Source organism: Hypanus sabinus, chromosome 4 (genome assembly GCF_030144855.1).
Source record: "Hypanus sabinus isolate sHypSab1 chromosome 4, sHypSab1.hap1, whole genome shotgun sequence".
Classification (NCBI taxonomy): Eukaryota; Metazoa; Chordata; class Chondrichthyes; order Myliobatiformes; family Dasyatidae; genus Hypanus; species Hypanus sabinus.
In genome coordinates this window covers 182,265,725-182,279,585 of record NC_082709.1, presented here as the reverse complement: position 1 = coordinate 182,279,585, position 13,861 = coordinate 182,265,725, and the positions used below count along the sequence as shown (strand labels likewise).

General features: G+C 43.4%; 1 protein-coding gene across 5 annotated transcripts in view; it reads right to left on the bottom strand.

Moving 5' to 3' along the window:
- Positions 1-12,341, bottom strand: part of LOC132392410 (transmembrane protease serine 3-like) — a 44,659-nt gene extending 32,318 nt beyond the window's left edge. For 4 of the 5 annotated variants that reach the window (XM_059966233.1, XM_059966232.1, XM_059966229.1 and 1 more), the window contains exons 1-2: positions 7,497-7,849; positions 2,546-2,665 (exon numbers count right to left, since the gene is read on the bottom strand). In XM_059966233.1, the coding sequence (XP_059822216.1) occupies positions 2,546-2,665; positions 7,497-7,770 (394 nt within the window). In that variant the 5' untranslated portion in view covers positions 7,771-7,849. Of the gene's footprint in view, positions 1-2,545; positions 2,666-7,496; positions 7,850-12,187 lie in introns of those variants that run through there. The other variant, XM_059966234.1, reaches the window with a different exon arrangement.
- Between the last annotated feature and the right edge of the window lie 1,520 nt (positions 12,342-13,861).

Sequence of the window (13,861 nt, the reverse complement as noted above, 5' to 3'; positions counted from 1 at the left end):
GTTTCTGGGACCAACAATCATTCCATTGCCAAAGTCACTTAGATCACATTTGATCCCCGTTCTGATGTTTGACCTGAACCTCTTGACCATGTCTGCGTGCTTTTATGCATTGAGTTGCTGCCACATGATTGGCTGATTAGATATTTGCATAAACGAGGTGTACAGATATACCTAATAAAATAACCACTGAGTGTATGGAATAGAGGTTGCTAGGCTTTGTTTTCCATGGTGGGATGAATCGAAAACTAGAGGCCACAGGTTTAAGGTGAGAGGGAGAAGGTTTCAAGGCGATCTAAGAGAAAAGCATGGTGGAAGCAAGAACAATAACTATATTTTAAGAGGTATCCTGGCAGGTACTTGAATGAGGAGAGAATAGATCAGGGGTTCTCAACCCATACCATTAACAGAGGGCTCGGTGGATCCCAGGTTGGGAACCCCTAGTTTAGAAGGATGTGGAATTAATGCAGATGAGTGGGATTAGTATAGATAGGCACGGTGGTTGGAGTTAGCTGTTAAAATGAATGAATTCATTGAAAGTATCAAACATATAAAGTACAACAAATAACTAAATCTGCAGCTGTGGCCTGTAGCCATTGGCATTTACCTCAGCACAGAACTGGCTCTGTGACTATGACCTGTAACCATTTTGTTCCTGGATCACTTTAACCACCTCTGCACTAAACCTGGCTCCGTGGGTGGTATGACCTGCAGCCATCAGCTCCTGGATCATTTTAACTCGCCTCAGCACAGAACTGGCTCCCATGACTATGGCTCAGAGCCATCAGCTCCTGGATCACTTTAACTCGCCTCAGCGCAGAACTGGCTCCATGACTATGGCCTGCAGCCATCAGCTCCTGGATCAGCTTCACTCACGTCAGCTCTGAACTGTCTCCGTGGCTGCGGACTCACTTTCGGGAACTCTGTGGTTAACATTCTGTACGCTATTTGTTTACGTTTTTATCATTTGCACAATTTGCTCTTTTTAATCGCACATTGGGTGCTTGACAGTCTTTGCTGTGTGAGTTTTTTTAATGAGTTCTATTGCATTTCTTTGTGGCTGTCTGCAAGAAGAAGAATCTCGAGGCTGTATACAGTATACTTTGATAATTGATGCATTTTGAACTTTGAAATAATAACTAATATATTTTACAAATCCCATAAATGCCTTGAATGTAAGCCAATGGAGCTTTTCTTGAAACATGAGTGACAGAGAGTGAGTAATACTAGCCAGGATAATACTATATACAACGGCTAGTTGATTAGCTCCTCCAGTGAGATAAACAGATCAAGTTTACCTTTTCATTATAAAGCAACCTAATATCAAGCAAAGGGCTCATTTTGAAATTCAACTAACATATGCTTTGTTCTTCTTCTTTGTAGCATTCCTAATCCTATCTAGTATCTGACTGAACTTGACATTCATGCATCCTAATCACAGACATATTCTGCAGGAAGACCACCACATATCTGCTCAGAATCAGACTCAAGTTTATTATCACTGATGCAGGTCATGAAATTTGCTGTTACACAACAGTAGTGTAGTGCAATACAGTACATTACAAAATACTGTAACGAGAGGGCTATGGATGGTGGTAAATCCAAGTGGAGAGAAAGGTTTAGAATTAACTCAGACTCAGAAATAACAAGACCACACTCATGAAAATGATGGTGAAATCACAAACAGTATTACTAGGAATGGAACTCTTATGATTGAGTACTGAGTGCTCAGCACGAGGCCTTTAAGTACAAACTTTTCATGAAGGAATGTGGCAGTCCAAGTTTTAAAGGGACAGCAACAGCTAAACATACTCCAGGGAACTGGAGCACCAAAACTTGGATGCCTATTGCTGTTCAATTGCAACCACGACAAATACCGTAAGTTACAATAAGAAATATATTAAATATAGATAAATAGGGCAAAAAAGAGTGAAAAGTAAGGTAGCGTTCATTGTCCATTCAGAAATCTGATGACTGAGGGGAAGAAGCTCCTAAAACATTGGGTGTGTGTCTTCGGGCTCCTGTACTTCCTCCTTGAAGATAGTAATGAGGAGAAGACATGTCCTGGAGGTGAGAGTTTTTAGTGATGGCTGCTGCCTTCTTTAGGATGAAGATGGTCTTAGGATGTTGGGAGGCTAGTACCAATAATGGAGCTGACTTTTTCTGATTCAATGCACTAGATCTCATTACAATGATGTAACCAATCAGAATGGTCTCCGCTCATAAATGGGGGTAATGGTCACCCAGCCTCCTGTATTTTACAGGTGGGGTGGGTAACCATTACCCTAGCTTATGAGCAGAGAGCATTCTGAGTGGAAATTAATTTAGCTACTTGTATTTCCCAATACAGTTTAATTTGCAACAACACTAATTATCATCACCTCCAGGTAGTTATAGGAGACAGTTCTACCTTCCCCATCCCATGTCCAACCCTGGTAAGACTGAAAATGTTAAACAGGGATTTGAAACCAACAAAAGGGATAAGGATTTCAAATAGAGTCGAGCACGTATACTTTTTTCCAGGTTGGAGTACAGGGAGTGTACTTACCGCCCACAGTAATGGCTATTATAACTAATACAGAGGTGACTACCACTCCAGCCATAACTACGATCAGGAACTTCTTGGAGGTGAAAATGTGGCACTTTGAAGTGGTTCTGTCATGTTTTCCTAAAAAAAGTTGGAAAAAGATTCCTTCAGAGGTATTGACACAGATCCTTTATTCCACATCAAACTGTTGCACCACATAGTTCCATCGGCCCACATTTGGACCTCATCTGTCTCATACAAGTACCTATCCGAATTTCACTTAAATGATGTAATCAAACTAGCTTCCACCATTTTAGCTGTTTTACTTGATTAGAATGGCTCAAGTACTGGGAGGGCTAGTAGAGACCTATCTCCCCAATGGACAGCAACTCCAGGGTTTCCACCATAACATGGGAGTCTTACAATGAAGCTGGGTGAACCTCCGTATATTTCTAGAATTTGCTTTGACATTGGATTCCACCCATTGGATTCCCAGTGGATTCCACCAATAGAAGGTGAAATGGTCAGCTTCCTAGGCTGTCCCAGCCTAATAATGAGCCTGCATTGGCTTGGCACAGGTGGACTCAGCTGATTATTTGAATGAAGAATAGTTCTGAATCAGAATCAGATTTATTATCACCGACATGTGACATGAAATTTGTTAACTTAGAAGCAGCAGTTCAATGCTGTACACAATATGCAAGAGAGAAAAAAATAAAATAAAATAAGAATAATAATAAGTAAATCGATTACAGTATACGTTTATTGAATAGATTAAACAACGTGCAAAAAACAGAAATAATGTATATTAAAAAAGTGAGGTAGTGATCATGGGTTCAATGTCCACTTAGGAATTGGATGGCAGATTGGAAGAAGCTGTTCCTGAATCGCTGAGTGTGTGCCTTCAGGCTTCTGTACCTCCTACCTGATGGTAACAATGAGAAAAGGGCATGCCCTGGGTGCTGGAGGTCCTTAATAATGAACACTGCCTTTCTGAGACACCACACTCTGCAAATGTCCTGGGTACTTTGTTGGCTAGTACCCAAGATGGAGCTGACTAGATTTGCAACCCTCTGCCGCTTCTTCCGGTCATGTGCAGTAACCACCCCCCCCCCCCCATACCAGGCAGTGATGGAGCCTATCAGAATGCTCTCCATGGAATAACTATAGAAGTTTTTGAGTGTATTTGTTGACATGCCAAATCCCTGCAAAATCCTAATGAAATATAGCCACTGCCTTGCCTTCTTTATAGTTGTTTAACAAACTGGTTATTTTTAGTCAATGCACGTCCTCAGCTATTTTAAATTTTCAGTGACTTTTCCCATGACTACAAGAAACTGCAGAGAGTTGTTGACACAATTCAACACATCATGGTAATCATTCTCCCCTCCATGGACTCCGGTTACACTTCTCGCTGGCTCAGTAAAGCAGTCAGCCATATTCAAAGATCCCACCCAGCATGGACACTCTCTCTTCTTCCATTCCCATTAGGCAGAAGATACAAAAGCCTTATCACCAGGCTCAAGGACATCCTCAACCTTCTGTTAATAAACTACTGAATGGCTCAATATTTGAATTGACAAAAACGATGCATTTTATTGTCTGTTGCGATGTTTTATTTTAATGTACATATGGCAATAAAGCTAAAGTTTTAAAAGCTTTAAAACCCATTTCATGATTGATCTAGCCATTCCCTCCTACACTGCCTAACGCTCCAATTTTCTTTCATCCACATGTCTGTGTATTAGTAATGCTAGGACCCAAGACAGACTCAGAGCAGACCACCGAGATGGTGAGTAGTTGAAAACTCAGGGAGGTCTCTAGTAAGACTGAAGTGCTGGGCCCAAAGGCTCTCCACTATCTCCCTCTCCAACATCCTCATGACTAATGTGTAGTCATTAGAAAACACAACTGACAACCTCAGAGCAAGTTTGCTTTATCAGAGAGACATGAAGAACTGTGGTGTTCTTTTATTTCCACAAAGACACGGCTCATTCCCAATGCTACTAACATAGTGCTCTAGCATGAGGGCTTCATGATTCACCACATGGACTAGACAACAAAGTTACATAAGGGATGACCAGAGGTAACACAAGCCAATCTGCAGATGCTGTGAATAAAAACACAATATGCTGGCAGAACTCAGTAGGCCAAACAGCATCTATGGGAGGAGGTAGTGACGACATTTTGGGCCAAAACCCTTCATCAGGAGGTGGCTGCTTTATGATAAACATACACAAAATGCCAGAGGAACTCATCAAGTCTGGCAGCATCAATGGAGGGGAATAACCAGTCCATGCTCTGGATTGAACTCTTCATCAGAACTTCAAAGGAAGTGCGGAGAAGCCAGAATAAGAAAGTGGGAGTAGAGGGAAAGAAGTACCTGCTAGCAGTTGTTAGGTGAGACCAGATGAGGGGCAGGTGGGTGGGTGAGTGAAGGAGAGGATGAAATAGGAAGGTGGGAAGTGATGGTAGAAGTTGTAAAGAGTTGGAGTAGAGGGAATTCATTAAGAGAGGTCAGTGGGAGGGACGTAGAGAAACAGATGGAGGTGGTGGAGGGATCATGAATGTGAGGGAGCAGAAGGAAAGGAATAAGAAGCTGGGAGATGATACATGGAAAAGGTAAAGGGCTGAAGAAGAAGGAACCAAATAGGAGAGGAGAGTGGACCATGGGAGAAAGGGAAGGAGGAGAAGCACCAGAGGTGATGGGCAGGTGAGGAAAAATAGAAGAGGTAAGTTAGAATGGGGAATGGAAATAGAGAGAAGGTGGGGGGAAGGGGAGAATTTATCAGAACTCATCGTGGTGCTTGGACTTGGCAGTTTTGACCCATCCTCCTTCTCCAAGCTGGAATATTAGACAGCGGAAATCAAAATTCAAAGTAAATTTATTATCAAAGTACATATATGTCATCATATACTACTTTGAGATTAATTTTCTTGTGGACATTCACAGTAAATCCAAGAAACACAATAGAATCAATAAAAAGCCATACCCAACAAGATGGATAACCAACCAGTGTGCAAAAGAAAACAAACAGTGCAAGTACAAAAAATAAGAAAAAGGAAATAACAGCAATATTAATAAATAAGCAATAAACATCAAGAACATGAGATGAAGAGTCCTTGAAAGTGAGAGTCCAGGGGTTGTGAGATTAGCTCAGTAATGGGTTGAGTGAAGTTACACCCTCCGGTTCAGGAGCCTGATGGCTGAGGGGTAATAACTGTTCCTGAACCTGACGGTGTGGGTCCTGAGGTTCCTGAACTTTTTGTCTGATGGTAGCTGTGAAAAGAGAGCATGGCCTGGGTGTGGATTGATGGCAAGTTTCAACCAATCCCCTTGCTGAAGGAATTCTCCATCATCATCCTGACTATAGTCTATTTCTTACCCTGGGCAGACAATGAGCTAGCACTTGAACCAAATGCTGCGATCAATAAGAATGAAGGAGTGAACCCCGGCACGTGTCACTTGGAGGTGCGAGATATTATTGAACCTAGCTTGAAGAGATCTCTGCCCGATGGCCAAAGCTCTGAGACTACAATGGAAGTCAGATGTCCAATGTCTATGAGCGTGCCGGAGGCTCAGGGTGACCTGTCTTGTCGTTGGATATCTGTTTATCTGAGTGGGTGGGTAGTGGGCAAAAGGGGCTTGTTCTGTAGTTGTAGTTCCTTCCATTGTTGTTGCTGCCTGTGTTGTTCAGCTGGACGTTGTGGACATGTTACGTTGGTCCGGACTGTGTGGTAACACTTGTACGCACATCCTTAGGTTGTGTTGGTTGTTAATGCAAATGACATATTTCCCCGTGTGTTTTAATATGCATGTGATAAACAAATAAAATCAGAGCTACATCACTTGCAGTACCAGAGGACCCAACACACTTCACCACTACCATATCACCATCAAGAAAACACACTGCTCCGTCTCTCATCCACTTTAGTAAATCCCAGCCTAGCTGTGTCCTATGTCCTATTTCCTATTTGCTCACCCCAACTCCTCCTCATCTGGTTCTGGTTCAATTTGTCCATCACCTCTCTGTTAAATCTGCCTCCAGTAAAGGTGGCCTTTTGTGTATCTGCTCAATTCCCTCCACCAATTATCTCCACCCTCGGCACCCGTCCCCTCTCCAGCATCGAGCTTGCCTCTCTCTCACCAGCTGCTGTCTCCCAGTTTCACCTGCCTCTCTCCCCTACCTCGATCCATCTGCCCGGCATCCTTCATCACTTACTCCACCAGTTATATCTATGCCCTATCTTACCACTCTCCACCCCACTTTATACTGGCTCTCTCACTTCTCCACTTAGTCCCGATACAGCATTTTGACTTGCAAGAGTGATAGTTCCTCCTTCCAGTGCTCAACCGGCTGGTTTCCTCCAGCAGATTGTTTGTTGTTCCAGATTCCAACTGCTGCCGTCTTTTGTGTCTCCATTCGCTGTGACAGTCTGTGTTCTCATAAGGTGATAAGACAAAAGAGCAGAATGAGGCCATTCGACCCATTGAGCCTGCTACACCTGCCTGAATTTTTCCCCTTTAAACACCATTCCCCTGCCTTTCCCCCACAAACTTTGACGCCCTGCTAATAAAGAATTTATCTACCAGCACCTTAAACGTATCAAAGATCAGGCTTCTACAGCACTGGATTCCACAGATTCACCATCCTTTGGCTAAAGGAATTCTTCCTCACCTCAGTTCTAAAGGGATATCCTTGTATTCTGATGCTGTGGCCTCTGGTCCTAGACTCCCCCACTATAGGAAATATTCTCTCCACATCCACCCTATTTAGGCCTTTCAATTTTTGATTGGTTTCAACAAGAACCCCCCTCATTCTTCTATACTCCAGGGAGTACAAAAGCTCCTCATACATTAGTCCCTTCATTCCCAGAATCATTCTCGGGAGAGAGTTTCCCTTCTGAGAACACACCATACGTTTAGTTCGGACCTCAAACAGCAGAGCAGTAAACAGAGAAATGCAATTACCTGCCTCAACAGGCAACACTTTTGCTTCAAGGATGTTGGGGACCCTCCGTGTGGAGCTGGACAGTTCGATGGTGGGCAGTTCATCTTCCGTCACTGACACGATTTCAATTCTTGCACCATCATCTGCTTTCTTTTTTGGCTCAGCCTGTGCCTGACAGAAAAAATAATGATTGATATTGCCACAGCAGTACTGCCAACAGGGAGTGGGAATGTAGTGACCTGTACTGGGAGCATATCGGCAATGTTGACCAGTGATCCTGAGACACCGTTTCATATCCACTGTGGATGTCAGAAGTTCAAACTTAAGTAGCTAAATCTCATTGAAACCTGTTGAATATTGAAAGGACAGAAAGTGATAGAGTTGACATGGAGAGGATGTTTCTTATAGTGCGGAAGTCTAGGACAAAAGGGCACAAACTCAGGGTAGAAGGACATCCCTTAGAAAGGAGATCAAGCGGAATGTATTTAGCCAGAGGCTGGTGAATCAGTGGAATTTATTGCCACAGATAGCTACAGAGGCCAAGTCATTAAGTATATTTAAAGCAGAGGTTGAAGGTTCTTAATAAGTAAGGATTTCAAAGTTTACAGGGTTGTTTGATGGTCCGTTTGGACATGATGGTCCAAAAGGCCTGTTATGGGGTTGGGAGGGATAATAACTCAGCCATGATGGAATGGTGGAATAGACTCAATAGGGCGAATGGCCTAATTCTGCTCCTATGTCTTATGGTGGGTGGCAGGGTGGAGATGCATCTCTACCGAAGGAGGAGAATGGTGCTGCTTCCCTCCACTAGCCTACTGGTCACCATTCGCAAGGTTTAACACCTGCTTAGCTCCCTTCCCGATCAGGGTCACATGAAGTCATGGGAGCAGGTGGTGCATATCACGAGTCCTGGTTACGTGACCACTGATGCCAGGCAGGCATATTGATAATGGCTGGGGTCTCATGTCTAGTAAAGGTACTACCCTGAAGAAGACAATGACAAACCACTTCTGTAGAAAAATTTACAAGAACAATCATGCTCATGGATAGACCATGATCGCCCAAGTCATACGACACAGCACGTAATGATGATAATAATGATTATGTGTTATGTTCCTGTGGTCTAAGGAAATTCAGAATAGATGTTTACTGAAGGTATTATCGTTAATGGAATCAGAAAGAACATCAAACAATCTATATGATCTCAGCAGATTGAGCAACATTTGTGGAAGCAAATGAATTGTTGAAATTTGCATCAGAACTTATGTTTTGCTACCATTAAAGACCCTTACCATCTCGGACATACCCGCTCTGCATTACTTTGCTTTGCCTGGGGGCTTCATCGTCTGGTATGGAGCTGCCACTGCACAGAATCGGAAAAAGCTGCGGGGTTTGTAAACTCCAGCCAGCTCTACCATGGGCTCCAGCCTCCCCTCCATCAAGGACATCTTCAAAATGCAATGTTTCAAGAGGAGGACATCCATCATGAAGGACTGCCATCACTCAGGGCATCCCTCCTTTTCATTGTTACCATCAGGAAGGAGGTAGAGGAGTCTGAGAATGCACACTCAATGTTTCAGCAACAGCTTCTTCCCCTCTGCCATCAGATTTCCAAACAATTCATGAACCCATGAAAACACACTATCTCACTCTATTTTTGTACTACTTGCTTATTTTTAGAAATCTTTTATTGTAATTTATAGTAGTTTTTTTTTATTGTACAGCTGCCCCAAAGCAATAATCTTCACAACGCATGTCTATGATATTAAACCTGACACTGCTACCACTGGGAAGGAACTACAGGAGGCTCAGATTTTCAAGAACAGCTTCTTTCCCTCCACTATCAGATTTCTGAATGGTTCATGAAACCATAAACCCTATCCCACTATTTATCTTTAGCAATATTTGGTTATTTTGTAACTTATAGTAATGTTTAATGTTTATACTCTACTGCCGCTAGAATGTAACAAATTTCCTGATAGTAAACCTGATTCCCATTCTTATTAATGGAAGAGAGGGGGAAACGGCATCTACTTATGACTTTGGCCTGTCAAGTGGCCTCTCATCTAGGATTTAACATTTCACAAGTCTTCAGTGAGTACTGTGCTTGAAGGTCAAGATCAAGACCATAAGACCATAAAACATTGGAGTAGAATTCAGCCATTCAGCCCATTGATAGGTAGAGTTGACGTGAATAGGCTGTTTCCATTGAGAGTAGGGGAGATTCAAACGAGAGGACATGATTTGAGAGTTAGGGGACAGAAGTTTAAGGGAAACATGAGGGGGTATTTCTTTACTCAGAGAGTGATAGCTGTGTGGAATGAGCTTCCTGTAGAAGTAGTAGAGGCCAGTTCAGTTGCGTCATTTAAGGTAAAATTGGATAGGTATATGGACAGGAAAGGAGTGGAGGGTTATGGGCTGAGTGCGGGTAGGTGGGACTAGGTGAGATTAAGAGTTCGGCACGGACTAGGAGGGCCGAGATGGCCTGTTTCCGTGCTGTGATTGTTATATGGTTATTGAGTCTGCTCCATCATTCTATCCCACTCAACCCCATACACCTGCCTTCTCCCCGTATCCTTTGATGCCCTGACTGATCAGGAAATGATCAACTTCTGCTTTAACTATGCACACTGACTTGTCCTCCACCACATTCTGTGACAGAGCATTTCACAGCTTCACTACTCTCTGGCTAAAAAAAAATCCTCCTTAAATCTGTTCTAAATGGTTGCCCCTCAATTTTGTTTCCCTTATTTCTGGATAGCCCCACCATAGGAAACATCTTCTCCACAATAACCTTATCTAGTCCTTTCAATATTTGGTAGGTTTCAATGAGATCCCCCTGCATTCTTCTAAATTCCAGCGAGTACAGATCCAAAGCTGCCAAACGCTCCTCACATGTTAACCCCTTCATTCCTGAAGACATCCTCATGAACCTCCTCTGGACTCTCTCCAATGACAGCACATCTTTTCAGAGATAGGGGGCCCAAAACTGTTGACAATACTCCAAGTACAGCCTGATTAATATCTTATAAAGCTTCAGTATCAGCTCCTTGCTTTTATTTTCTATTCCCCTTGAAATAAATGCCAACATTGCATTCTCCTTCTTTACCACAGACTCAACCTCTGAATTAACCTTCTGAAAGTCTTGCACAAGGACTCCCAATTCCCTTTGCAACTCAGCCGTTTAATTTTTCACCTCATTTAGATAATAGTCTGCACTATTGTTCCTTCTACCAAAATGCATTATTATATATTTCCCAAAACCGTATTCCATCTGCCACTTTTTTGCCCATTCTTCCAACTTGTCTAAGTCCTACTGCAATCTCATTGCTTCCTCATCACTACCTACCCATCCACCTATCTTCGTATCATCCACAAACTTTGATGTTCATGCCAACATGATGGAGGCTACCCAGAAGGAATATGAGGTGTTGCTCCTCCAACCTGAGTGTGGCCTCATAATGACAGTCAAGGAGGCCACGGACTGACATGTGGGAATGGGAATAGGAAGTAGAATTGAAATGGGTGGCCACCAGGAGATCTCACTTTTTCTGGAGCATGGAGTGAAGGTGCTTGGAAAAGTGGTCTCCCAGTCTAATCTCACCGATATACAGGAGGCCACACCAGGAACACCAGATACAGTATATAAACCCAATACACTCACATGTGATGTGTCACCTCACTTGGAAGGACTATTTGGGGTCTTGAATGGTAGTGAGGAAGAAGGTGTAGGGGCCGGTGTGGTACTTGTTCGGCTTGTGAGGATAAGTACCAGGAGTGAGATCAGTGAGGAGAGACGAATGGATAAGTGAGTTGCATTGGGAGCGATCCCTGCAGAAAGCAGTAAGTGGGGTGGGGAAGAGTAAGAAGAAAGATGTACTTGGTGGTGGAATTCCGTTGGAGGTGGTGGAGATTCTGGAGAATTGGACGTGGAGGCTAGTAGGATGGCAGGAGGATGGGGTGAGGGCAGATGTGCATGAAATGGAAGAAATGTTTGGTGAGAGCAGCATTGTTTGTAGAGGAAGGAAAGCCCCTTTCTTTGAAGAAAGGGAGTCTCATTAATTCTGGAATCAAAAGCTTCATCCTGAGAGCAGATGTGACGGAGACGGAAGAATTGAGAGAAGGTGATGACATTTTTTACTAGTGACAGGTGTCTTCAGAAATAGAGACAGAGAAATTGAGAAAGGGGAGGGCGGTGTTGGAAATGGACCAGTTAAATTTGAGGGCAGGGTAGAAGTCAGAGGCAAGGTTGATTTCCAGCATATGCAGATTTTCTCTTGATTGTGACAATATTCTGCATCAAATTCCCAAAAGATACACTCTATTCCAATTTCTGTTAAGGATGTGGCTCAAAGTCTTCTGCGATTCCCACATTGGGTTTATCAGCCACCTCAGAAGGCACAAGGACAGCAAATCGCCCTTAATCACAAAGGATTGCCTCAGGCAAAGGTACTCTGGTGAGTTTCTCAGTTCATATTGGCGACTGGGTTTCCCCACAGTAATACTACAACTATGCTTTAGAAATTCTTTAACAATTAGAAAGCACAAGGAATTCTTGGTTTTCAGTGCATAGAAACACCTTTCTTCATCCTTGCAGCAGTCTGAATTAAAAATCATGAAGAATTTGACCAATCTAAAAGCACACACATGGCACAAAACGTTTTCAAAAGAAGCTCCTTTTTATAGTCCTAATCACAAAATGTTCCCTCACCTCTGTGGAAGACATTTCTTAATGAACAGGTTCAGGATCAATGCATGACTTTATCCAGCAGGGAATCGTAAGGACAGCTACAATCGCCTGGTAGTCTCTGTGACAGGAGCTATGACAGTCAAGAGCCGGCAGACGATCGGGTTCATTCAGTGCGTATCGGGTTTCTCCCCTGCTGAACAGGTGGCTATAGAAACCAGGCAATCGCCACAGGACTCCTCGCTAGGAGAAGAATCATGTGGTAAGCCAACACCACTTTGCAGTTGGCACATGAATATAACGGAAGGTGCAGACTGAAATGCTTTGTCATTGTGTCAATGGGTCACGATACACACTTATACTGCTTCCAATCAGTGGAAACTTTTCTGGAAATGCCAAGTCAATTCGAGTTTATTGTACAGTGAAAAATCTGCTTGCAGTTGCAGTGCAGGTATGTGGGTGCATACAACACACAGAGAATATAAAGTTGTACAAAGCAGTGAAAAAAAAGACTGTGGAAGACATTGGTGCAAAAAGACACAGAGGCATCTGCTCATCTACATGGCCCAGTTGAGGCTAGATGCAGAAGAAGAAGGAATCTAATAGGAGAGGGTAATGGACTATGGAAGAAAAGGAAGGAGGAGAGGAATCAAAAGGAGGGGACGGGCAGGTGAGGCGAAGGACTGGCAGCTCAATATTCCAGGATACAGATGCTACAGGCGTACCAGAGGTGCGGGTAAGAGAGGAGGGTAAATTGTCTTCATTATAGAGGATATTACTGGGGATCATCCAGTGAAGGTACTTGTATAGGAATGGGAAGAGGATGGTCACTCTGGATTGTACTGTAGGCCCCCCCCCCCCCCCATGAGCTATTGGGAATCAGAGGAGCAGGTATGTAGAATGATTGCAACTACTTGTAAACATAATAGGATAGTATTAGTGAGAGATTTAAAATTCTATAATACTGCTTTGGTGGAGCGGACAGAGTGGAATATGTGAACTGTACTTTCTTTATAAACATATTAAGCATAGAGATAGGTTCCCAACCTTTTTTATGCTATGGAGCCTTACCATTAACCGAAGGGTCCGTGCATCCCAGGTTGGGAACCCCTGAGATAGGGAGGTTAGTTTCATTTGTCACGTGTATATCGAAACATACAGTGAGAGGCACCATTTTTGTGTCAATGACCAACACTGTCTGAGCATGTGCTGAGGGCAGCTCGCATCTGGTACCAGCAGAGCATTCCTGCAACTTACTAACTCTAACTTATACGTCTTTGGAATGTCGGAGGAAATAGGAACACTCAGCAGGAACCCACATATATTGGGGGAACTACCATAGGGGGAGTTACTAATATTCTGTATGTGCTTGTAATGCACACTAGACCTCAAAAGCTGTGGTGGCTCCAGCTAGCGTATGGGGGGAGGGAATTATCAGATGATACTGGTGGGGCGGGGGCTCTGAATTACAAACACAGCATGCATTTTGTATGCATATTCTGAGATGTTGCTCCTCAGAGACCATGTTAGGGATCTGGAGCTGCAGCTTGATGACCTACTGCTTGTTAGGGAAAGTGAAGAGGTGATAGACAGGAGCTACAGGGAGGTAGTCATCCCTAGGCTACAGGGGTCAGAAAACTGGGTGACTGTCAGGAGAGGGAAGGGAAATGCCCAGATAGTGGAAAGCACCCCTGTGGC